This window comes from Diachasma alloeum, unplaced genomic scaffold, assembly GCF_001412515.2.
Source record: "Diachasma alloeum isolate Michigan unplaced genomic scaffold, Dall2.0 Dall_scaffold_00177, whole genome shotgun sequence".
NCBI classification, from domain to species: Eukaryota; Metazoa; Arthropoda; class Insecta; order Hymenoptera; family Braconidae; genus Diachasma; species Diachasma alloeum.
In genome coordinates this window covers 155,510-182,918 of record NW_021680343.1, presented here as the reverse complement: position 1 = coordinate 182,918, position 27,409 = coordinate 155,510, and the positions used below count along the sequence as shown (strand labels likewise).

The 27,409-nt window shown below is 35.3% G+C and overlaps 1 protein-coding gene across 2 annotated transcripts in view; it reads left to right on the top strand.

The window, feature by feature from the left end:
- Positions 1-3,721: 3,721 nt before the first annotated feature.
- Positions 3,722-27,409, top strand: part of LOC107038045 (transcriptional regulatory protein GAT1) — a 69,882-nt gene continuing 46,194 nt past the window's right edge. For both annotated transcript variants that reach the window (XM_015256926.2, XM_015256918.2), the window contains exon 1: positions 3,722-3,979. In XM_015256926.2, the coding sequence (XP_015112412.1) occupies positions 3,916-3,979 (64 nt within the window). In that variant the 5' untranslated portion in view covers positions 3,722-3,915. The remainder of the gene's footprint in view (positions 3,980-27,409) is intronic.

Genomic DNA, 27,409 nt, shown 5'->3' with positions numbered 1-27,409 from the left:
TAAATAGTTACTTTAACAATCAACAGTGACTAGATTAGGTAGTTAACATAAATGTGTCTGTTTCAGAAAAGGAACCACGGTTCGATGCATCTCGTACGTTAATCTAGACTGAGATTCGTATTCAACGAATTAATATTTTGAGAAAATTATTTACTACACGGAGAGAAATTTTTGACAAAAATTACCCTACCGTTCTATAAAAGTGTATCATGAGTCATCGTTTCCTCATTTCTATCCCGAAATTTAGTACAAATTAATATATGGTGATCAAATGTTATTCTACGTTACAGAAATTTTATCCTGACGCATAACAAATTTTACCTGTCCAGTCCAGTAATTTTTACTCTACCGGCGCGGTAATTTTTATTTTTATCAGGATAAGATTTCTCTAACGTAGAATAAAATTTGATCACCATATATCAATTTTTACTAAATTTCGGGATAGAAATGAGGAAACGATGACTCATGATACACTTTTATAGAACGGTAGGGTAATTTTTACCAAAAATTTCTCTCCGTGTAGTCTACTGTCTGCATATCACTCGTCAATTGATTCGATGTGTCTAGTGTATTGTCTAGATTTAATTTGAGAAGTAGAAGTTGAGGGTGCACGCTCTCCCATACATCCACGGTAGAAATTACCCTAAATTCGCGGGAAAACGTCCCGTATATCCGCGGTCAAAGTTACCGTGGAGCGTGTAAATAGACACTGCCAATTCCAAATGAAACACCTCTCCAATCCCAATTCCCCTCATTCATTCAGCCCTCCACGCAAACCGCAATAAAAATAAATAAAAACAGGGAAGTGACGCCTTTTGACACTAAATCTGCATGACCCGTCCATAGTTATTTTACGGTAGGACGTTTGAAAGCCCCTGAAAGTGGGTGCAACACCTACGTGCTCTCGACGGTTTAGTTAGCTTTCCAAGTGACTTCAACGTCCACAATGCGCGTGACTGTTCCACGATTCTCAGAAAATCGTTTGCATTAATTTACATTCGCAGAAACCGCGAGAACATTAAACAGTTTCTCCTCAAAAAAAAGAATGCCGAGAAATAAAATTTTATGAATGAGAGGGGAAATTAAATCGATGGGACCAGGGAGAATCATCAATGACCGGCCTTGATGGTTCTCCTCACGAGTGCAACTGAACACCTCCACTCGACACAATGCCCCAGTCAAGTGATTCACCGTCGTCGATTCTGTTCCGTAAACATCCACCGAGTTTTCATATTTCTTTCCTCCCTCTGCCGCTGGTCATAACACACGTGCAGAATTCAATTCGTCACCGGTTTAAAGTAGCTCTACCCTTACGGTAAATTCAAAGATTATTGAAAACTGCACAAAAAATTGCAGAAAACTCGATTAGATTCGGAATTCTAATTTTTTTCTCAATTTAATTATCGTTTTGGTTTTTCAAAGAAGAAATGTTTAAAAATCAGGATTTGACCCAGTGTCTTATGTAAAAATCAACATTTCCATTGTAATCAAAGATTAAAATCTCATTTTTTTCATTAGATGTGAAAAAATCAAGAATTTTTTTGACACCTCATAAAAAAAATCCACCGTTTTGCAAACAGGTTTTATTATTTATTTATAAGAGGGAAATGTTTGAAAAAATATGAATCTTTGGCGAAATTTCATTTAGATAATACTGACTGGGTATGAAATTTTTCAATTTTTTTCCATGGAATTTAGTTGAAAAATTTTAAAAATGAAAATATCAAAAAGTACAGCGTAGCCCGGCCGAAGGGTAGAGCTACTTTAAAAAGAGAAAAAAGTCCAAAGATGATACAATGGCAACTCCTGGTGAGAATGCATAGAGAATCGAGGCTAAACCAAATAGAGACCTCAAACTTTGCTCAAAAATCCTTCAACCCTGTGTCACCCCCCAACCGTGACCCGTGACTCATCCATTCAGCGCCCAAAAACAACTCGAGAACAATTCCAGAATTGTGAGATGAATCACATCGAGAAGAGAAAGTATCTCTGAAAATCTAAAAACGAAGCGACAACTTGTCGATCAAATGTTGTTTTATGTTTTGATTCTGACCTTCAGAAGATGTTTTTTTAATTGTCAACATGTCGCGAGTTTCAATTTGAGGAGGGAGAGGGCGAGAATACACTGATGAAGAATTCGACTTCAATTTCAAGCAGATAGTTTCTTAATAGTCCACTGTTAGAATTTTTTTGAAATTTAAGTAACAGATGCATTTGAATTTTCAATATTCTGAACTTGAATTCAGTTTCAGACTAAATTGCTCATGGAATTCCTGATTCATCTTGGAAATTCAATACAATTAAGTTTTTCATTATGAATGATGATTGAATTTTCAATGAAAATTTGGATTTTCAAACCTATCGCGAAAATTAAGCAACAGATTGAAAATTTAAAAGAAAAGTTGCCTGAATTTTCATGATTTTCCGTAATTTTCATTGTCGTATGAACCTGAGAAATCAAATTCCATTGAATATTCAAGAACATTGACGAAAACCGAAAACCAACAGATAAAAACCCAAAAAACTTCTCAAAAAAGCTCCTCCACTCACAATTCCTTGTCCCCTCCCCGAAAACCCAAAAACAAAAAAAAAACCTAAAACCCTGAAAATAAAAAAGGCAATTCGCCCCACAACACCTCCCCTCCCCGCCAACCCGAAAACCAACAGATAAAAACCCAAAAAAGCTCCTCCACCGTCTCAATTCCGCTTCCCCTCCCCCAAAAACCCAAAAGCAAAAAAAAACCTAAAACCCTGAAAATAAAAAAGGCAATTCGCCCCTCAACACCTCCCCTCCCCCCCAACCCGAAAACCAACAGATAAAAACCCAAAAACGCTCCTCCACCGTCACAATTCCGCTTCCCCTCCCCCAAAAACCCAAAAGCAAAAAAAAACCTAAAACCCTGAAAATAAAAAAGGCAATTCGCCCCTCAACACCTCCCCTCCCCCCGCAACCCGAAAACCAACAGATAAAAACCCAAAAAAGCTCCTCCACCGTCACAATTCCGCTTCCCCTCCCCCAAAAACCCAAAAAAAACCCGAAACCCTGAAAACAAAAAAGGCAATTCGCCCCTCAACACCTCCCCTCCCCCCGCAACCCGAAAACCAACAGATAAAAACCCAAAAAACCCCTCCAAAAAAGCTCCCCACTCCCAATTCCCCTTCCCCGCCCCGAAAACCCAAAAAAACAAAAAAACACCATCAGCATGGAAGTGACAAGCCGATAAGCCTCCTCCACACAAGTAAATGCCCGAACCGCAAGGAACCTAACTGGGTGAGTACAACACGAAGTAACATTAAAGTAAAGCCCGAACACATTGAAGTGTTCCTTTGGCTTTCAATGAAGAATAATCGTATTCGCCTGCACTCTGTCTTTTTCCCTATTCGTTTCGGTCTGCGTTAAATGCCCCCCCCCCCCCCCCCCCCCCCCCCCCCCCCCCCCCCCCCCCCCCCCCCCCCCCCCCCCCCCCCCCCCCCCCCCCCCCCCCCCCCCCCCCCCCCCCCCCCCCCCCCCCCCCCCCCCCCCCCCCCCCCCCCCCCCCCCCCCCCCCCCCCCCCCCCNTATTTATTTTTTCTCTATTCCATTGGTCTCTCTCTCTCGTTCTCTCTCTCCCTCGTTGTCGGTCTCAGTCACTCCTCTGGCTTCCCCTTAGGCCTTCTTGACTCGTTGCGCACTCCGTCACTTTGCTCTATGTACATAATATACCAAACGCGAAGGCTCATACCGTCGATCATAGAGCTCCGGTTCTCATATGCACAACACGGACTTTTATTTCTTCTTACAACCTCACTCGTTGTGCATATACTGACTTGGCGGTTACTTCGATTTCAGGAGTGACTGGTGCAAGTGCATATCGAAGGGCTTCTGTGGACGTGGGTGTCATTGTTGGTGGGTGAATTATTATTTTAGTTCGGGGGATGAAGGAGCGAAGGGGCGTGCGGGACGAGCGGACTCTGGAGAAGCTCCGGCGGAGGGAGTACGGTGAGTTGATTGAAGGGTTTTCTTGATTTTTTTTTCCGCTGATTTCGGGGATTCGGTATCACTAACTGGGCCGGTGGTCCGCGAGTCACTGGAGACCAGGGGCCGACTGGTGTGGATGTATATGTGGTCGGATATCAGAGTGATAACGCCGCCTCTGGGTACGTGATAACGGGGCGCAGTTATTGTGCATTTGGGGGGATTTATTGGGAGACTGCGGGTACTTTGGGATTTTTGGGGGTCGGGATTCTTTGTGGGTTGATTAACTCATTTGCGTCGATGGATAAGTGATTTGAGGGATATGAAGGATCCATTGTTAGAGCGGATTCAAATTAGGGCGGAAACAAATGATGATATTGGTTTGTGTTTGAAAAATTATTTGTGAGTGAATGGAAACGCGAATCACAGCAAAAACCAATGCGCGAATTTCGCACACCTTTTGTCGACATTTTTCAGACAGTAAAAAACGTCTGAGTAAAATGAAAATGTGTCTGAATTTCAGACGAACAGGTGCACAAACAACTTCATTCATGTTTGAGATTCACACAAATTTTCATTTTATTCAGACGTTTTTTAGGGACTGAAAATCAAGTTTACGCTTGAATAAACCGGTTCGTTTTTGGTAATAAACTCATTTGTTTCGGTGGATAAATGATTTGGAAGAAATGAAGATGTCATTTTTCAGGGGGATTGTTTAAACAAATTATGATATTGGTTTGTGTTTGAAAAATTATTCGCGAGGTGAATGGAAACGCGATGAAAATCAATTTACGCTTGAATGAAGATGCCTGACTCGCTTGTGAGTGAAGATGTCTGAAGATGTTTTCAGGCGGATTGTTTAAACAAATTATGATATTAGTTTATGTTTGAAAAATTATTCGCGAGGTGAATGGAAACGCGATGAAAATCAAGTTTACGCTTGAATAAACCGGTTCGTTTTGGGTGATAAACTCATTTGTTTCGGTGGATAAATGATTTGGAAGAAATGAAGATGTCATTTTTCAGGCGGATTGTTTAAACAAATTATGATATTGGTTTGTGTTTGAAAAATTATTCGCGAGGTGAATGGAAATGCGATGAAAATCAATTTACGCTTGAATGAAGATGCCTGACTCGCTTGTGAGTGAAGATGTCTGAAGATGTTTTCAGGCGGATTGTTTAAACAAATTATGATATTAGTTTATGTTTGAAAAATTATTCGCAAGGTGAACGGAAACGCGATGAAAATCAAGTTTACGCTTCAATAAAACGGCTTGTTTTTGTTTTTTATTTAGAGAGGGAGGGGGCGGTTTTTTTATTTGGAGTGTTTGCTAGTTGACCCAGATTTTAGACCATCTGAGGGACATCCTTGTGGACAACGATCTTGATCTTTGATTTCTGTTGTGCTGGTTGGGGTGTTGAAGTGGAGGAGTGCTGTCTTGCTGAGGTTTTTATTTTAAAAGTATAATTTCTCGATTTTCATGGTATGGGTGATTAAAATACTTGGCGTTACTGAGTTTCGTGTCCTCGGGGATGTCATTAGTTTGACAACTGCGACGCCACGTCACTCATAGAGACCTGAGTCATTTAGAGAACCAAGTTATCGGATTCTTTTAGGCTGCGGTAATAATTGAGGGGCAGAGGGGATTGTTTTGGAGGGAAAGCGGTAGCTCGGTCTGCGGTGGAAAATTACGCTTGAAGTTTTAAGTGAAGAGGCTTAGAATTTTTTGAGAGAATTTTCATCAATTTTCATTCTATGTGTTAATTTAAATTTTCATGGAAATTTTCGGGGATATTCAATGATATTTCAGGTCTCTAGTGGCAACGAAAATTGTTAATAAACGGGAAATTTCAGGCAAATATTTTCTGGAATTCTCCATCTATTCAAAATATTATTGAACGTAATGTTTAATTTTCACAATGAGTTGGAAAATGCCATCTGCTATTGAAATATCAATGATTCCTTTTTATGAAAAACTCAGTTTTATTGAATTTTCGAAATGAATGAGACATTTCATCAATGATTTGATCTTCAATTCAATTCAAATCGACAAGATTGAGAAATTCATTTAGTTGTCTGCGGAATCCAAAAAAATTTTGAAGTAGAGGAAAATGAGTGGATTAATTCTGGGAAGATTCATAGTTTAATCCTGGTTTAATGCGAATTGAAAAAGTTGGGATATTCAATCAAATTTCAGGTTTCTAGTCCATATGGCAACGAAAGTCGTTGATAATTGGGAAATTTCAAGCAAATATTTTCTGGAATTTTCAATATATGTAAAATTTTATTGAATGTAATATTTAATTTTCACACCGAGTTTGAAAATTCAATTTGCTATAAAAATATCAACGATTCCTCTTTACGAAAAAATTTCATGAATGATTTAACCTTAAGTTTAATTCAAATCCGCAAGATTGAGGATTTAATTTTCTGCGGATTTAAAAAAAAAATTGAAGTAGAGGAAAAGGAATGGATTTATGAAATTGTTAAATGTTTTCAGAGCTGTAATTATTTTGATTGCGATTGGTTTCTCTTTCATCGAGATAAATGTGAATTAAAAAAAGTGACAACTTGGGCTTTTGGTTTCTCAAACGAAAACAGAATTTCTAGTATTCATCGTCTGTCAATTGGCTATTCGTGGCGCCATGAGGAAAAGTCGCGAGGCCTTTCCCTCAACCGATGAAATTTCCAGCGCTAATTCAACAAATTCGAAACACGAGGGATTGAACTTTCATTACGTACACACTCCCCCCTCTACTATTTTAATTTCATTCTTATCTTCCGCGACTTGATGAAAGATTCATTCGATCGTTGCATAATTTGACTTGACTATTGAATTTGAATATTTTATTCGAATAGAAACGTCTTGTCTTCATTGCACACGTCAATATCATTTTTTTCGCGGGAATAAAAGAAATAGAAAAATTGGAAGTTCAACGAGTGAGTTGTTTTCATGAAAACGTTCAAAGAATCTCTGAATTTATACACACTAGAGCACTCAGAAGAGTGGAGTATAGAGACGCATTCGACTTTTTAGAAATTATTTTCGATGAAAAAAAATATTTTTTGCTAACAAATTGATGCACTGTTAGTAGAATATTGGAATTTCGTGGAATGTTGGGGTGTAATTCATATAAAATTCCATGTAATTAGAAATCAGAAAGTTGACAGTTCACTAACTTATCTGAATTATCAATCAAGATATGAATATTCAGTAGTAAATGACAATTCAAAAATATGTTTACCAGAATTTTCCAGATTTCTATTGATTTTAATTAAATAATTGATTTAACTTGGAGTTTCCATTGATCTTTTCATAGAAAATTGAGTAGTAATTCTCAGCAAATTGACATTAAATTCAATTTAAGGGAAAAAATCATGAAATTTCAAGTTTAAAAATCCAATGAAATTACAGCCGACGAAAATTCGTCACTTTACTTGAATTATCCATCAAAACATGAATATTCAGTCTTAAATTACGCTGAAATATCAGTTAAAAGGCAATAAATAATATATTTACCGGAATTTTCCGAATTTCCATTGAATTTCATTGAATAATCATCTAAAATTTACAGTTTTCATTGTTTTTGTCATCGAATGATGATAAATTGGAACAATTGGATGCACTGTTAGAGAACATTTGTAATTTTTAATGGAAAATTAAGAATTTTTAATTGAATGAAAAATTCAGGAATATCTTTACCAGAATTTTCCGGATTTCTACTGATTTTAATTGCATAATTGCGCTAAAGCGTAGTTTCCATTGATCTTTTCATAGAAAGTTGAGTAGTAATTCTCATAAAATTGACATTAAATTCAATTTAAGGGAAAAAACAAGAGTTCAAATTTCACTAAAAATTCAATAGAATTACAGCAGACGAAAATTCTCCACTTTGCTTGAATTATCCATCAAAACATGAATATTCAGTCCTAAATTACTCTGCAATGGCAATTAAAAAACAATAAATAATACATTAACCGGAATTTTCCAAATTTCTATTGAATTTCATTGCATAATCATCAAAAAATTTACAGTTTCCACTGTTTCTGTCATCGCATAGTGCATTATCAACGGAGAAATTCCTTGAAATTTCATTGGCATTGTCACTTAATATCAATTTCCAAGAATTCATCCGAATATTTCCGCCAAAAATCGTTAACAGTGCGAATTATTAACATTCAAGAACCATAAAAAATGTCCACTTCACCCCTACGCGTTATCATCACTCCACGATGACTCAATGTACCACACAATTATCGATGTAGTGAAATGTAACATTTTTCGATGTTGCAATCATCATGTTTACAAGACACGGACGTCTTCAGCCAGAGCTGCAAGATTCTGACTTTCTTTTTTATCCACATATTTTTAGCAGAGACAGAGATCACGTGATATTCCAAGAATATCAAATTACATAATAAATGGTATTGCGAAAATGTCCAAAGATTTCTCTCGATATTCTCGACATGGCGGAGCTATAGAAGAAGTCTTATAAAATTTAGAAATTTAATTTTTAACGATTTCTCGGAATTTTCGAGTGTTCGCTCGGAGGTTTAAGGGAACTTGGGCGTTATCAGTGGCTGGAGGGGCCGTTGGACAGTGGGAATGATCACGTCGGGGTCGACAGTAACAAACGTCAGGGTTCATGTAAACGATTCATTAAATCATGCTGTCGGAGACGCCGCCGGCGTCTGCTCATTCTATACTATTTTTATATTCCTTGGAAATAAATTAAATCACGTCATTTGCGGTTATCTCTGAAACAGCCGGTTTTATCAAGAAAAGTGATAAACCCTTTTTTGAAGCCCATGAAATCTCCTACAAAAAATATTTTATCAGTTTTTTTCATAAAACTGATGGATTCAGAGATATTCTCGATATATTTTGCGCAAAATCTTTGTTGATTTTGCTGAATCAGTCAATTTTATCAAAGAAAGTGATAAAACCTCTTTTGAAGCCCATGAAATTTTCCATAAAAAATGTTTTATGAGTTTTTTTCATAAACCTAATGGATTCAGAGATATTTTCGAGATATTTTGCAAGAAATTTTTGTTGATTTTACTATCCGCCCGAGGCATTGATGATTAATTTGCCTGTATCTCGGAAATAGTCAATTTTATCAAAAAAAGTGATAAAACCGTTTTTGAAGCCCATGAAATTTTCCATAAAAAATGTTTTATGAGTTTTTTTCATAAACCTGACGCATTGAGAGATATTTCTGAAACAGTCTAAAATATTTTTGTAGATTTCAGTATTAGTCAGATGCAAAGTAAAAATGCACGAGTGAATTCCTTCATTTTGCCCCATAATTTCCTCAAAATGAATACATTTATTTTCTGTTCATCCTGAAGCGGACGCGAGGAGAACCACATCCTTGAGAACAGAAAGATTCCTGTCTGCAGAATGATATTTATACTCCGCAAAAGAACAAATGTCGACTGATAAGATTTTCCTGGTCTCTTCAATAAAAACCTTGCTGTTATTTTTATTCGTCTTTCTCCCCGTTTTCAGTGTTTTCAGAGAGGAATCATTGAGTGAGTTTATTGAATCAAAAATGGCGGCGTCGGGTTTGAGCATAGCGGTTCGTTCAGGGAATCAGACAGCCACTACCTATCCGCGTGTTTTGCTCCGCCTTCGCCTAAACTCGTGTTTTACGTCATCGTGAATCGGATGAATGCATGAATGCAGTATTCAGTGATACTCAACTGTTTGAACCTTTCTAATGAGATAATTCACGATGAATTATCCAGTTCAACCATTGATTTCTTGTTTTTATGGAGATTTTCACTTGAATTTTTCTCGAAATAAATTGTGTTTATCGCGGAATTCAGGATTTCTCGTAAAAAATTATTATTTTGATGGATTTTTTTAATTTCAGAAGCGAAAAATTCTAGATGAAATTTCATAATGTGTAATTAAAATTCGAAGTGGAGATAATGAATTTTAAATACAAATTTTTCTTTCAAATTTGTTGATTTCATTTTCTAATGATTTCCTTTTTCTGACAAAAAAACTCGTATTTTTCTCCTTTCTTATTATCTCCTATCCTTCACTACCAAAACAACCCTACAGGCGCCAAAATCTTGTGAATCAAAATACAGAATTTACCCTTCAACAAACCATTGGCATAATTTTTCATAATTAAATTCAAGAAAAGGAAATGAAATCACTAAAATCGCGATTTAATGAAATTCATTTCAGGATAAATTTCACAATAATTTTCTTTTCATAAAATGTATTTCACTCAAATTTTTACTGAAATGATTTGCATTCCCGATAAAAGTCGTGAGTCTCTCCATTAAAATCTCATATCGATAATTAAAATTCAAAATGAAGCTGATCAAGTTTGACTACAATTTTTTTTTCAAATGTCTTGAAATAATTTTCTGCTGATTCCTTTCTCATTATGTCCTATCCTTTCTCGTGCCTCTGAGTGCACTTCGACTTGGCTCCAACTCTTATCTCTCCGCTGTTTGTCCCTGAGTGGCTTCTGTTCCATTGTCAAACCGATCATGGACTTTTCCCTCGAATGAAGAAGAAAGTCTGCGGGAGCAGACGTTGACTCACGCAAACCTCTCTCCAATACACTTCCACCCCATGCAGAATGCCCAACAGGTCAAATTCCAGAGGTCCTGTTGGTCCTTCACATCCCCACATTTTCCCAAAACTACCTTCAACGTAACCGAGTTGTTCCATTACACACAAATCCACATAATCCTCCACTTCAGCATTTTCCATGGAATGTGCATGCGTTGCGTGGGTCACGTTCGATAGTGTGTGGACACATCAGCGACATTGATTCATTTCAATTCTCAAAACGAACTTATTCGTAATGAAGAATTTGTAGAAATAATGCTGCATTGCATTTGTGAGGAGTTATAGGCAAATTTCAATGAAACAAATTTCAGAAAACTACACGGAGAGAAATTTTCTAGAAAAATTCTAGTGTGAGTACTGAAAAACATCACAATCCACCGGTTGTGAAAAATTCTAGTGCTGTTAAGGTAAAGTTTCTCAGGATTTCGGGTAAAATTTCTGGGAATTTGCTGTGAAATTTTCACAGAAAAACGGGGAAAAATTCACGTTTTCCCAAATAAAATTTCCAGTGCCAGCACTGGAATTTTTCCCTGACCGTCACTTTGCGCCTCTTTTACCGAGCTAGCACTAGAATTTTTCTAAAATATTTCTCTCCGTGATATTTCAAAAAAATTTCCCACAAAAAACGGCTGTTAACATTCTCTTTAAAATCGTTCTGTATCGAGTTAATTACGTTTCTATAAGTGTTTTTGATTAATCAGTCTAGGGGAAAATTTCGTATGAAAATCCTACGAATGACAATGCAGAATGTTTCCTAATCCCAAACCCAAAAGTTTGTTCGAGTGGAAATAATCTGCATTTATGATCTCAATCGAAAGACAGAATTTTCAATTAATTCAATTTAAAAAAAGATAATGCAATGACTAATCTCATCATTTAATAAAATTTATTCACTCGAAACTTTATTCCAGCGAAAATAATCAGTATTTATGAAAAAATTTACGATTTCTTCTGATACTTCTCATGAATTTCCGTATTTAAGACGTGAAAAATGCCAGATTAATAGAAATTAACTTCGGAACCATCTGGCAGAAAATGGGAAAAGAACAAAAGAATTTCCTTTTACATTTTTTCCATAAAACAAATGGGAAATTGCTCTTCCATTGCATATGGACAGTTATTTTTGCAAATAAATTAGCGAAATGCTTCCGAATGGTTATTTTGCACACCATTCCCTTCTATCATGTATAATTAATTCTCTATTTCATTTGATTAAATTGAGTAAGATTTCTTTCAACTAATTTTGTCAGCTTTTCAGCATAGTTGAATGTTATCATCATCATCATCATTATCTTTATTATCCCCTTCTTCTACACAACCGATTGTCCTTCTTACGGTTCCATCTCTCCCCTCAGCCCTTTGATAAAATGTTAATGGAAAAATTTTATCTATACACACTTGAATGAATTTGAAATATTACATTTGAAGAAACCATCAGAAACCCCACTTTCAGGGAAATTCATGAAAAATTCTAAATTTTCAATAATCACCATAAAAATCAAATCAACCAATATAGCTATCGTAATCATCTTTTACCTTCGACTTGATGGCATTAACACAAACGTTGTAAGCTATGACTGAATTCATTTGAAGCATGATATTCAAAGATATCTCCGGAATTCTGATTTTCATAAATATAAAATTTTTGCCAACTTTGAAGTAAATCAAAATAACGATTATTGCTATCGCCTTCATCTTCGAACTCGGTCAAACGGACGCCCAAAGAATTTTTTTAAGCCATCATTCAATCAATTCAGAACATTATTTTTATTTATCGTGGGACAACCGATTTTCGAAAAAATGCGAAAATTAAAAAAACTAATCAATGAATTAAAATTTAATTAATGGCGATTGATAGGGCTCAACGATACCTACAATCGGAAAAAAAAATGCTTCAATTCCATGCCTTCATTAACGAACAATTGAAAAAACTTTATTTAGGTCTAAAAACTGCATTTTCAGACTTTTTGGATCAAAAACTCCAAAACTTGAATTTGAACAATTCCAAAGCTTCCATTCGGAGGCAAAAAATCGCGAAAACAGTTTTCGCAATTCATGAAACCTTCTTCAAACCCCTCACTATGAAAATAACCGCACAAGCAGCAAAATCTTCAGAATCAAAACGTAGAATTTCTCCTCCATCAAAATGGATCCAGTTTCCCCACTCGCAAAAGGAGGCGCTGGCAGTTGCACAACTCGCGATTGAGCGACAGCCCGAGGTATTCTGGATCAAGGTGGGGTCAATCCAAATATTGAACCTCCAAAAACCCACCGCCCTCGCCACAAGTGCGAATGGCCCCCAAATAACCGCTTCGATCCCCCGAAACAAATATTTTCATCTCAGAAAACCCATCACCACGAAGAGTCCAACTCCCCCGAATCTCTCATAATTTTATCACGTCCTCCATCATCAACTCCAGCATCGATACACTCGATAAACACTCGATAATCGCGAATTCACAGTCTTCTTCGCCAAATGACTGAAAAATCCACGTGTCTCAGTGTCCACAAGCCAACTGAGTGTCAAGAGTAAAACGTCCCGCGGCACAAACTGACTGATTTCATAAAATACCAAGTGATAATGCACCAACACTCAGTCAAATGCCTGTACAACGATATCTCTGACTTACATTGCACATGGGCCTTCTATCTTGAAAGCGCGAAATACGGTTGGACATGGCCGTAGCATTATTACTACGTGCGATATGAGTTATCTCAGGGACCTGATATCGTTGGTTCGCTTATATGCCCCGATGACTTCGCGTCCATAATGCTTCTAGTTTCATATCCAGTCGCACTTTTGCCGAGTCCTACGGCTTCTCTGAGCTTAACAGGTGCCAAGATGTCACTGGTTTTATTCACTTATCGTCAGTTGGCTCGAGGGACTCGTTAAGGTACAATACTTTCCAATATTCATTTCTCATTAAAAAAAAAGTATTTCATAACTGAAATTATCACATGAACGAAATAATGACAGTCTCATTTTTCCAATATTGTCCACATATTTTTCTTCAATGTTCAGGTATTTTTCGTCTATTAGATTTCATCGGAAATTATGAAACTGAATTTTTGTAATGGGATTTGTCATTTTTCATGATCAATGTCTAGTAATTCTTATTGATTTATTCGTATGGAGAGACTGAGTAATTCTTCAGAGATTTTTTTTACAGAAAAAAAAATCTCGTGCAATTGCACGAACTGTTTTTACATGTTTTGTGGAGCTAGTGGTTTTTGAGAGTATTGAGAGTTATCAGTTGGTAGAAATAGGATCATCATGTTCGATACGTTAACGGAATGTTTCATTAATGGATCGATTCGGCGATTGGTGATCAGTGGTGCTGATACGGGAGATTGTCTAGTTGGATTAGGAGGAAAATCCGATTACGATGATTACGGTTGGCAGAATGATTGAGCCAATGAACAATTTTTCAGCATTTTTCAAGGTTAATTAATCTTGAAGAATGTTGTAAATAATTGAGGAGTCCTCTTGGAGACAATAATGGAACGAATGATTTTTTGAACGAAACAATTTTTAATTTTTTCCTTTATTCGTGTTTTAGAATTGTCTAGACTCTTTCAGATTGGATTATTATATGAAATTAATTGTTCATATATTTTTAGAATTGATTAGGAATGATTTCGGAGACTTATTAGAACGATAATCCAAGAAACTATTTTTAGAACAAAACAATTTTCCTTTTTTTGTCGTATTATTATGTGAATAGTATTATTAGTTATCTCTTAACTTATTATTTAACTCTTCTAGATTAGAATTTCATATGGAATGGACTGTTAATATTTTCCTAGAATAGATTATGAACATTGGGAGTTCCGTTGAGAGCAGTCGTCCATCGAGTCACTTTAAGAAAAAAATTATTTTTAATATTGTTATTTATTCCACTATTTACCATACACTGTTAGGGAAAAAATGAAATTCCAGATTTGACTGAAAATCCAATGAAATCAAAATTTTTGGATAACATTGAGATGAGAATTCCTCAACCTATTTGAATTTTCCACAAAATCCCGAACATTTAACAATAATTAACCTCAATTTTCCCGATTTCTCCCCATTTTCATGAAATAATTGACCTGAAATTTACAGCTTTCATTGATTTTTTCATGAAATTCTGAATTTTTAATGTCGAAATCCCTCTAAATTTCCGTGAGACGAAAATGCAAAAAATGTGCCGGAAATTTCAGCGAAAACTATTCCACTATTTACCATACACTGTTAGGAAAAAAATGAAATTTCAGATTTTACTGAAAATCCAATGAAATCAAAATTTTTGTACAGCATTGAGGTGAGAATTCCTCAACCTATTTGAATTTTCCACAAAATCCCGAACATTTGACAATAATTAACCTTAATTTTTCCTATTTCTCCCCATTTTCATGAAATAATTGACCTGAAATTTACAGGTTTCATTGATTTTTTCATGAAATTCTGAATTTTCAATGTCGAAATCCCTCGAAATTTCCGTGAAATGAAAATGCAAAAAGTGTACCGGAAATTTCAGCGAAAACTATTCCACTATTTATCATACACTGTTAGGAAAAAAATGAAATTTCAGATTTTACTGAAAATCCAATGAGATCAAAATTTTTGTACAGCATTGAGATGAGAATTCCTCAACCTATTTGAATTTTCCACAAAATCCCGAACATTTGACAATAATTAACCTTAATTTTTCCTATTTCTCTCCATTTTCATGAAATAATTGACCTGAAATTTACAGGTTTCATTGATTTTTTCATGAAATTCTGAATTTTCAATGTCGAAATCCCTCGAAATTTCCGTGAAACGAAAATGCAAAAAGTGTACCGGAAATTTCAGCGAAAACTGTTTAACAGAGTATTTGGATTCTTCTGAATCGGAATAATCATGAATGATTCAAGACCAATATTCCACTCATTGATGAAATCTGTCATTAACCCATCGATTACCAATCCCCGGACTTCCGATATAAGACACCATCTGGCCGACTTGTAAAAAAAATACCATCACGATTTGTATACAAGCAGTATCGTTTCATTTATCAAAAGAACACGTGAGTCACTACGTGATGGAATTCTCTCTCGCTGAATTTAATGTCATCCTGTGCGTTCATTCAATGAAATGTGAAGCAAAAACAGTGAACTAAAGGGAACCGACGGGATTCGATGGACCCCAAGGTCTCATCGACCTAGCGAACACCATATTCTCATTAAATATGAGAAATGTTCGATTGCACTTGTACGCAATTATAACTTAACAATTTATTTGTCGACTGCTGCGACTATTGCCCGGATAGAAATGGTCAATAAAAATTACGTATCTTTCTCGTAATTCCGGAGCGAAATGTGGTTGTAGGAAATTTTACGGAACTGTCCCGGAATTTTTCCAGAGCGTTCCGTAATTTTTATCTGAATCTCCTGTGAAAAATTACGATACCGTCACTTAAGGATGTTCTACACCCTTTCTGCCAAAATTCACGTTTTTTAAATTTTTCTGGCAAACTTATGATGGAATTGACGTGAAAAAATATAACGTTTTTGCGTTTTGTCATTATTTAATGACTGACGAAATTTTAAGGTGGTGCGAACATTTTCCTGCGTTTTCTCTAAACTTTTAAAAAGAATCACAAAACTGTAGAAAAAACGCATGAAAATTATCGCACCACTACGCAACTTCGTGAGCCATTAAAGAATGACAAACCACAAAATCGTTATATTTTTTCACGTCACTCCCATCGATAATTTGCCAGAAAAATGAAAACAACGTCAATTTTGGCTAAAAGGGTGTCGAACATCCTTAAATTTTCTGAGTGGATTCCGTAATCGGTGAGCGAATTGTAGTTCCGTAATTTTTACTGAACATTTCTCTCCGTGTGGACATTCCCCCATGCGTTGAGGAAACATCCAACAACTTGGAACAGAAATAATGACATTGAGAGCCCCTGGTTAGTGTGCAACTAGTTCAGATAAGGTATCGCCTCGGCTCGCGATATCGCTCGGTGTGACGCACATACGGTTACTCGGTTCGAGCGAGCGCGATGCCAACGTACGGAGGGAATTGAAGGATTCGAGAGGCGTAGCCGAGCAATGCCTCCTCGTTCAGAGCTACTGGAGTCTCCCCTAGATGATTTTTTTCGTTGTTTTCTCCTCCTCTCTCTGCACTCGGCGGAGATTAGATTAGAAAATTCACAGTGATTTACGAGCAAAGAGGGTGTCTGTCACTTTTTTTGGACATTTCTCGCTGATCAAACATTGTGGAGTTTTGTTTACTCGACGTTGACGTATTGTGGAGGAAAATATTGATGAGGAAAATTTGGGAAAAAACGTTGGGTCGAGGGGGCGAAGTGGACACTTCAGAATTTGTTTCAAATGTTGACAAATTATTCAATTGTTGGTGAAGTGGAGGAATTGATCCAATGAATGATTCTTTTTGATGAAACAATTCTCAAGTTTTTCCTTTATTCGATTATTTATGATATTTTCAAACTCTTCTGGATTGGAATATCATTGGAATTTGTAGATTATGAACAAAAGAATATTAATGAGGAAAATTTGGGGAAAAACGTAGGGGTCGAGGGGGCGAAGTGAACACTTCAGAATTTTTTTCAAATGTTAAAAGTTTATTCAACTGTTGGTGGAATAGAATAATTTAATCCAACGAATGATTTTTTGAACGAAATGAAACAAATTGAAGAATAGGGGAGGGTGGGGCAAAACGGCCCCCCTTCAATTGTCAATAACTTGTGAATGACATTGTGAAAATCCCCAGTTTCAACTTCATTTTGAAGATAATTTTTCATTCTTCAAAACGAGCTCTAACTCATCCCAATCGGATTATTGAATCGGAAAATATTGACGATTCAAGGGGGGCCGTTTTGCCCCATCCTCCCCTATTTTCTAACCAAATTTTCCTGGTTTCTATCAACTTTTATAAAATAATTTAATTGAAATTTACGTTTGTCATCGATTTTCCGACGAAATCCCTTGAAATTTCAGTGGAACTATAATATGATGAAAATTTTAAAGTTTTTTTTACAAATTGAAGAATATTTTCGACATGAAATCTCGTGCTTTCTGTTAACTTTCATTAAATAATTGAACTAAAATTTACAGTTTTCATCGATTTTCCGACGAAATTCTTTGAAATTTCAGTGGAACAGAACTTTCAATCAGAAATTTTTAATAGTGGAACATACAGCTGATCTATCAGCTGTTATCATTACTTTAAGTCCAAATAATTTTGAATATTTTTGAATAATTTTTCTCCAATCATAATAACTCATCAAATGTTCAAGGCAATAAGATTTTTTGTGCTCTAAAAACCCAATCCTTCCCTTTTGTAATGAGCCTAACCTAATCTCACTTAATTAATTTGTTTCTGGCTGATGAATATTGAAAGAAACGTCCATTGTGCCCCACCAAAACAGTCCATTTTGCCCCACCTCCCCTATTAAAAAAAATACAATTGAATCAGTGAACAGGGTGTTTTACCATGGGAATAATACACCCCGTGTTCAACGAACGTCTCGAAAAAGGGACTGAAAGTGTCTCAATTCGAAACGTCATTTTTTCCTCTGAAATTCTGGAAGTGTCGGTGCGCCTCTCGTTTTGGCGATTGAGTCTAGGTCAGGTTTTAGATGCTGTCAGTCTGTGTCACGCCTTCCTATACGAATGTGATAGAGTAATCTCTGCGGGCACAAGAGATTAGCCAAGGACGTGAAGATAAACCACGGCATTGTTGCATTTCCCTCTCTGTTCATTCGAGCTCCTGTTTCTGTCACCACCACCTTCCACTGCTCCATGGTTTTTCGTTGCGATAGGGATACCAAGTCATGGATTACGTCAGTTTTTCAGTCGAATCGTAAACAAAATACTGGTTGAAACACTTCCCATTCCTTGAAGTGCTTTCCTGCTTCATTTCTATAGCTGAATGAATTATTCCATATTTTGCATTGACATTGATGTCAACAATTCTTCTCTTATTATATTTTATATTACTTTGTGATATTTTAAAATAAATTATTAAATTGATGCGGACGAAATCGGTTCCCTCCAAATCGTTCTTTCAACGACTTATATTTCATTAATCAATTATCATTCATGATATCAAATTAATTGGCTAATTTTTCTCGATAAAATCTTTTTCATTATTTTTGTGATTTTCAATATTTTAATTGCAGTGAAATATCGTGAACATTTCATTTTTGATTTTTCATTATTAGAAAACATTTAAAAAATCCGGAAAAAACGAGAAAATGGAGTTTGTTCAGAACATTCATAAAAGGATTGAAAAGTTGTTTAAAAAATTACGATCCTTTTTCATAATAAATTCTCCTGGAAATACGTAAATTTCTGGAGAATTTTATTTTTGGAGAAATATTTGAGATTTTTGAAAGTGTAAACAATTGTTATCACACTTTTATAAGAAATGAATAGTTAAGAAAAATATTATTTTCTTCAACTTTTGGTTCTTAGAATTTGATTAATTAATTCAATGATTGCAAATTTCCGAATTACCTCACAAGTATTTATTCCTTTATTTACTTATTCATTTATTCATTTATTTATTTATTTATTTGTCCTCCTCTATCAAACATCCTCAGCGAAAAAAGGAAAAAACGAGTTGCGCACGAACAAGCATGTAATGTCCTCGTCCAGCATAATTAGCACCGTTTCGAATAATCGCTGGGCCTCTCCGAGGGAGGGCACACAAAGTGGGTTGCGCCTCGGCACAGGGGACCTCTGCTTTTTCAAACTGATAACGCGCCCGCATAGGGGCGTCCAAACGAGCGCACTCGTTACTCACGACAATTTTTTTCATTCTTTTATACATTATTTCATGTACATTATGTGCTGTTTCCCCGGGCTACGGCCACCACGAACCCACGCGAACGCGTACAAGCGACACGTTTCCGTTTTGTTACTATTTCGCCTGGGAAAATAATGTTTTTGTTCTTATCAATTCGTGGGTACGACCCACGCGGGTTACTCAGCTGCAGAAAAACGACCGGTGAACTGTAACTCAACGAAAATTTGAGGGTCTCAGGGGAATCCCAGGTGCAAAGGTGGAGAAATAATTTTTTTTTGGAAATAATTTTTTTTTATTGATGAGAAATGATTTAAGAATTTTTGGGATTTTTTCGAAGGCGAGGGAAAGCCTTATCTTATTGCCTATTTAATATGAAATTATGATTATTTAGAAAAATCATTTGGTAAACAAATTCAGTAAATCCAGGAATGGTTTCTTTGAATTACATAATTACTAAAAAAAAAAATCTCAGTCAGATCATAAGTCTCCGTCTGGAACTTTTTGTAATATTTGGAATGAATTAATAATTTGTTTCATACAATTGAAACATTTTCATTGAAACAATTATATGTTATTTTCCAGTAGTCCCAGGCGCAAACGTGGAGAAATAGTTTCTTTTTGGAAATTATTTTTTTTTATTAATGAGAAATCATTCATGAATTTTTGGGATTTTTTCGAAGGGCAGGGAAAGCCTTATCTTATTGCCTATTTAATATGAAATTATGATTATTTAGAAAAATCATTTGGTAAACAAATTCAGTAAATCCAGGAATGGTTTCTTTGAATTACATAATTACTAAAAAAAAAAATCTCAGTCAGATCATAAGTCTCCGTCTGGAACTTTTTGTAATATTTGGAATGAATTAATAATTTGTTTCATACAATTGAAACATTTTCATTGAAACAATTATATGTTATTTTCCGGTAGTCCCAGGTGCAAAGGTGGAGAAATAGTTTCTTTTTGGAAATTATTTTTTTTTATTAATGAGAAATCATTCATGAATTTTGGGGATTTTTTCGAAGGGCAGGGAAAGCCTTATCTTATTGCCTATTTAATATGAAATTATGATTATTTAGAAAAATCATTTGGTAAACAAATTCAGTAAATCCAGGAATGGTTTCTTTGAATTACATAATTACTAAAAAAAAAAATCTCAGTCAGATCATAAGTCTCCGTCTGGAACTTTTTGTAATATTTGGAATGAATTAATAATTTGTTTCATACAATTGAAACATTTTCATTGAAACAATTATATGTTATTTTCCAGTAGTCCCAGGCGCAAACGTGGAGAAATAGTTTCTTTTTGGAAATTATTTTTTTTTATTAATGAGAAATCATTCATGAATTTTTGGGATTTTTTCGAAGGGCAGGGAAAGCCTTATCTTATTGCCTATTTAATATGAAATTATGATTATTTAGAAAAATCATTTGGTAAACAAATTCAGTAAATCCAGGAATGGTTTCTTTGAATTACATAATTACTAAAAAAAAAAATCTCAGTCAGATCATAAGTCTCCGTCTGGAACTTTTTGTAATATTTGGAATGAATTAATAATTTGTTTCATACAATTGAAACATTTTCATTGAAACAATTATATGTTATTTTCCAGTAGTCCCAGGCGCAAACGTGGAGAAATAGTTTCTTTTTGGAAATTATTTTTTTTTATTAATGAGAAATCATTCATGAATTTTTGGGATTTTTTCGAAGGGCAGGGAAAGCCTTATCTTATTGCCTATTTAATATGAAATTATGATTATTTAGAAAAATCATTTGGTAAACAAATTCAGTAAATCCAGGAATGGTTTCTTTGAATTACATAATTACTAAAAAAAAAAATCTCAGTCAGATCATAAGTCTCCGTCTGGAACTTTTTGTAATATTTGGAATGAATTAATAATTTGTTTCATACAATTGAAACATTTTCATTGAAACAATTATATGTTATTTTCCAGTAGTCCCAGGTGCAAAGGTGGAGAAATAATTTCTTCTTGGAAATTATTATTTTTTATTAATGAGAAATCATTCATAAATTTTTGGGATTTTTTTGAAGGGGAGGAGAAACTTTACGTTATTGCCTGTTTAATATGAAATTATGATTATTCGGAAAAATCATCTGGTAAACAAATTCAGTAAACCCATGAATGGTTTCTTTGAATTACATAATCACCCAAACAAATAATATCTTATTTTTAGATTTCAAAGGTTTTAAAATCAGATTTTTGAAAATGTCAATTTGAGATGTTTGAGAACCTCACTTTGAGATCATGAGTCTCCAAATGGAACTTTTTTTTTGTGAAAATTCATTTGAATCAAATGAAAGAGTTTATCCAAATTTCCTCGTAATAAAACATTGATTCAAGCTTCAACTTGATTTTTACCCGCGTTTCTATTCGCGCGGAATATTTTTCTAAAAATACACTTTACATTTTACAAATGTATGGAAGACTTAAGTTGGAAATTAAATCATTGTTTCGAATAGAGAATTTGGAATGAACTAAATAATATGTTTCATACAATTGAAACTTTTTCATTGACATAAATACATAATTCTCAGGGATAGCCATATCTATAAATTATAATTACCGTTAAATTATTAAGTAGTCAGTTCGATAATATCACTCTTAAATTTAAATTATTGAAGTAATCATCATTTTAAATATTCAAGTTCCGAACTATTTATTAATCAGTAATTTAGTTAGGGAGATTGACAATTATTTGGACAATCGAAAATCTCTTGTAAGAAATTTAGTATTATTTACTTAATAAAAAATTACAGTTCCGTATTATAAAATCTTTAATTCATCATCAATTGGCAATTTAGATTATCAATTATTTTACTTGTTTTTAATTTCGAATATTGAAGAATCGGAAGGTTGATGTCCATCCCTGATGGTTCTGTCAAATCCCAACAAAAATATTGAAATAAATATTAGATATATTTCAGAGAAAGAGTTTTATTCGATTCCAATGCGTTAATTTTCTGGATGCATTCGCGCGGTTTGAAAAAATTCCCATTGTCTGTATGACAAAAAAGATTAACAATAGGAAAATCGTTCAGTTGAATTCGTCGATTACAAAATTAACGCAGAAGGGCCTCTAGATGTTCACGAATCGCGTTTCCCTAAGGTACTCTCTGTTTGCATAAAACCCAAATTGTTGACCCAACGCCGCAACCGGCCTCATCTCCACAAGTGTCAAGTGATAATTCGGACGTAAGAATTAATGAATCTGAGCCCAACATCTCGGTGACACCCCCTCGGTTCCTGGAAGCTGTTGCGCCTTGTTTTCATAACATCTGGGCGTGTGGTAACGAATCGATTAGTCTTGACAAAGTGGAGACACTGAAGGTGCCACGTTTTTCGAGTGCCAGATACTGCTGCACACAACTCGGCTCCAGGGTCTCACGAAAAATTCAGGGGGAGGAATCCGCCTCCCTGTTAACGCCCCCCGAGGGATTTTGTTCTATCACTCGTGCGCAGACGACGAGTGGTATTGGTTTGTCAAAACAAATTTCGGGAGACGAGTATTTGCATTATGTCTGGGAAAAATGTTTTATTAATTGTCTTCCACCCGCGAATTTTCGTTGTGATAATATAATAGTTTTTCTAATTTCCCCATATGAATTTTTGGGTAAAACGATCGTAAAATCTCCTCAATTTTCGGATTGACGATTTTATTAGGAATTTTGTATTCGGTTGATGATTAAGTTCTTTAAAAATTCTAGAATTATTCGGGAAAATTGTAAATAAAATTTCACTGAATTTTCCAGAGAAATTATTCTAAAATTTACACAATTTTCATTTTAATGAGTTTTGGTCAATTTCCAAAAAAATAGTTTTTCAAAAAAATTCAAGCAGACTCCTCAATTTGAAAAAAGATTTTAGAGGGTTTATATTTATTATTTATTATTTCCCAGATAAAAATAAAATCAAATTTAAATTAAATTGAAAAAAAAATTAATTTAATTCATTTTTATCAATTTTTATTTGATGATAACATTTTTATAACTATTCAAAAAAATTGTAAATGAAATTCCCCTGAATGTTTCAGAGAAAGTATTCAAAAATTTCCTCAATTTTCTTTTCAACAATTCATCTCCAATTTCCAAAAAAATAATTTCTAAAAAATTTGTAAAATTTTTACATTTTATTACAAATCCACGGAAAGCTTCTGCAAAGCCAGGAGGGGGGAGGTGATAAAAAATTCACCGCATTCCATCCCTCAAATCGAAATTGAACAGGAACTTCAAATCTTGAGAACCACTGAGTTAGCAATTCCCGTTGAGCTACCGTGCGATATTTTATGAGTTCCATAAGGAAACGTCTCGAGCACATTGATTGTTTCCACCTTCCCAGCACGACCTGTTGCCTCCGGTTGTTCTCCTCACGACAAATAGAAAAAACCATATGCAAACGATGAAAAATCGGAATAACTCGGCGCGTTCAATCCACCGTGATCGCGTTCAATGCTCAATCCCACCCACTCCCAATCAATTTTCAAAACCTCATTCTTCCTGAAATAAAATACTCACGAGTTCCCTGACGAGCAAAAAGTCACACTCAGAAGGTTACGAGCTCGCATGCGCACGCATGAGTTTTGAAATAAATACGTGCTGCGAGTGAATTGTGGTGGTGCCCCGAAGAGAAATAATAAAAAGCGTGGGCAATGTATGCCGTTGAAATGTTAAACAAAACGTTGACTGTTCTGCGAACTGATGCCATCTGTGCTCCGCGAAATGAACTTGTCTCCCTCGATCTATTCAATTTTGTTATGAAGAGGAAATAAACGAAACTATAGCGGTTTTGGTCTTGGAGGAAAACAGTTTTTTTCGAGTTTCCATTGAGGAATCGAAAAAAAAACCTATGAATTTACTAATCGTGCAGCCTTTCAGAAATTTTGAGCAAAATTCCACTGAAAAATAAAATAAGTTCAGGCAAAATTGTCTGACGATTTCAATATTTCACAAAAAGGACAATTCCAACATTTCACAAAATATTGAGAGAATAATAATAAAGTTTCAAATTTTACTGCAAATTGAATGTAAGTTCCAATTTGAGAGCAGCAAGGAGACGAGAATTCCCAAAGTTTTTTGAATGTTCAAGCAAAGAATGAATTACGTTCAATTTTCCATTAATCGAAAATTCAAAAATATTCACTCCTTAATTTCTACTATTGTTCCTTATGTTCGTCATCCAGACGATGGGATTTTTTAAAAATCATGTCAATGCATCTAGAAAAATAACGTCTGAATCAAATGAATTATTCTTTGCTCGAAATTTTTCTATTTGTTTCAACAATTTTCCTGTTAAAAATTTCCAATTTCCCTTTTTAATTTCATAGGAAGGTGAACTGGAATTTAAAGTTTCCATTGATTTCGCCGTGAGACCCTCAATTTTAAAATGACAAAACTCCGTGAAAATTTAGTAAAAATGTCACTTGATAAACATTTCCAAAAAGTTGACTGAAAAAAAGCTCGAATTTGAGCTTGAGCTTTCGTTCAAGTTCAAGTTTGAACGAAAGCTTCATCACGATCTATTTCAAATTCATTCACTTGGTTCAAATGAATTGCATTCACTTCTACCAAATATTTCTCTGCGTGTAATTAAGTCAGACTGTAAGACATTAATGCAAAAAAAACATTGTGTTTTCCCTCACAAGCGTGCGGCGCCTTCTCTACACCAGAGATCTCTCTAATTACGTAATTACAACCAACTCTCCCCCAGAATTCTCCCGCCCTCAGCAGTTGTGTCCACCCATTACCATTATTTGCAAAAACTATCCAGCGGAAATTGATGCAGGGGATAATATTACGGCTCTTGCGGTTTTCCAAAGCGGATGAATAAACGCACTCCTCCACTCTATCCCACACCATAAATACGTAATCCCGCGCAACAAAGCACCGCCCGTAAAATAATAACGAGGCAAATATTTGCAGTCGTCCTTTTGACGGAGCGCTTCCACCACTTCACGATGGTCGCCCTTTGTCCCTGGTTCGAGGGCAGGACAAACCGACGCCACACGAGAGAGAGAATTCGGGGTCGGTGACAAAATCCCTGGCGTTCAAAATCCCAGAAAAAGTGGCCGAAACGTCCGAAGCGCTGCCCCTGACGGGTGCATAAATGATCATTTTTTGCTTCCAAATGGAAGCAAAAAATGATCATTTATGCATTGTAAGCGTTCAATTTTAAGTTTTGGTCCGCACGTCTGTGTGTGGTCAAGTTTTTCTTCAATTGTTCGCTAATGAATGGATGGAATTGAATCTTTTTTTTTTTTTTCAAATGTAGGTATTGTTGAGCTCTGTCGATCGTCATTAATTCACTAGCGAAGTGACAAAACGGTTTAGGTCGATTTATCTCTCGGTTGAGTTTTTGAGGAATATTTCGGAATCTAAGGGACATAGCGAAATTTTTGTGATTACAGTTGTTGTAGCTCTTAATCGGCTCTACAAAAAAAGTTTTAAAAACATTTTGCTATCTCCCTTACATTCCGAGATATTCATTGAGAACTTCGTTACTGAATTAAAATTTAATTCATCGAGTAGTTTTTTCAATTTTTCAATTTTTTCAAAAATCGGTCGTCCCACGATAACTAAAAAAAATGTTCTGAATTGACTGAATAATATGGCTTGAAAAATTCGTTCGGATGTCCTGTTGACCAAGTTCACAGATGAAGGCGATAACAATAATCGTTATTTTGATTTATTCGAAAATTTTTAAAAATTCTATGCAATGTGTGCAGTGTTGTCATATGATCATGAGAGATTAAACATCTTGTTTGAAAATAAGTTGGTTATTTGAGCGAAGTACTTGCATATTGTTAATCTTGGAGAAAAATCCCAAGATTCCGGTTATTCGATCATGGGTTGACGGGTAGAGCAAGTGGTAATTAGGGGGTGGAGTCAGCCCTAGTGTTTCTTTTCTTTTCACATTCTGCTAAATCGGAAGTGAAATAATTGTTTAGACAGCAAGAAAGTGAACCATCATGACTGCCTCATGTATCTCACAACATTAAAAAATTTTTAATGAAACAAATATATAAATTTATTGATTCCCCATAAACATTGTCAAAATGAGCAGAAAAATGTCAAATAAAGACTATAATTTAACTTAAATGCATAATCATAATCCTGGAAGGATGTTTCCCAGATTTTAATTAGAGCGATAATTAGAGGGTGTTTCTGTTTTTTTTTTAATATTTTGTAAAATACAAAGTGAAATAATTATTTAAACAGCGAAGAGAGTGAACTGTCATGAGTGCATTATTTATCTCACACGACTGTGTGAGATAAATAATGCACTCATGACAGTTCAATGAGACTAAAACACTTTTAATGAAATAAATACATAAATTTATTGATTCCCAACAAAAATTGTTAAAATCCCTAAACAAATTTTGAATAAAAAATTTTATTTACATTCTCTGGATTCGAAGTCAACTAAATCCATGAAAATGGTCAATATCAACGTAATAATGAGCACATGAGCTACATCTCTTCATTTCACTTGACACAAACTCAAGGAAACAGAACAGGATCAGGACATCCCATGGTGAATAAAACGTCTGCCCCTTATCACCAAAATTTATGGGTGGCACGTAGACAACCAGGAGGGCGTCGACACCGCTCTGATAACACAAATGAACTCCAAATATTCTGAATAAATCCCCTAACACCCGCCGAACTCCACGAATACAGACCGTCGACCAGCCAAACCGAAAAAACCGCATTCTCTCTCATTTTTTCATTTTTATTCCTCCTCGAGGCGCAGATTTTGTTATCGCGCTGGGCCAGGAGTCCAGAAGACCGGATGTCCGTTTGCTCCAGGATGTGACGTCACGCGTACACTAGAATCCGAGAGAGAATTGTTGGGGCTCTGTGTCCACCTCCCCACAAACATTCCCCCTCTCGGTATACAATCCAGGTAGTTTTGGATTTTTTTCTCTCACATTCATTTCTTCACACTTTCTTCGGATGTGTGACGTTCTTTGAATTGAGAGCAAATAAAGAATGGAGAAAAAATAAGGCTCGAGTCGGCGTGTTACAGGAATT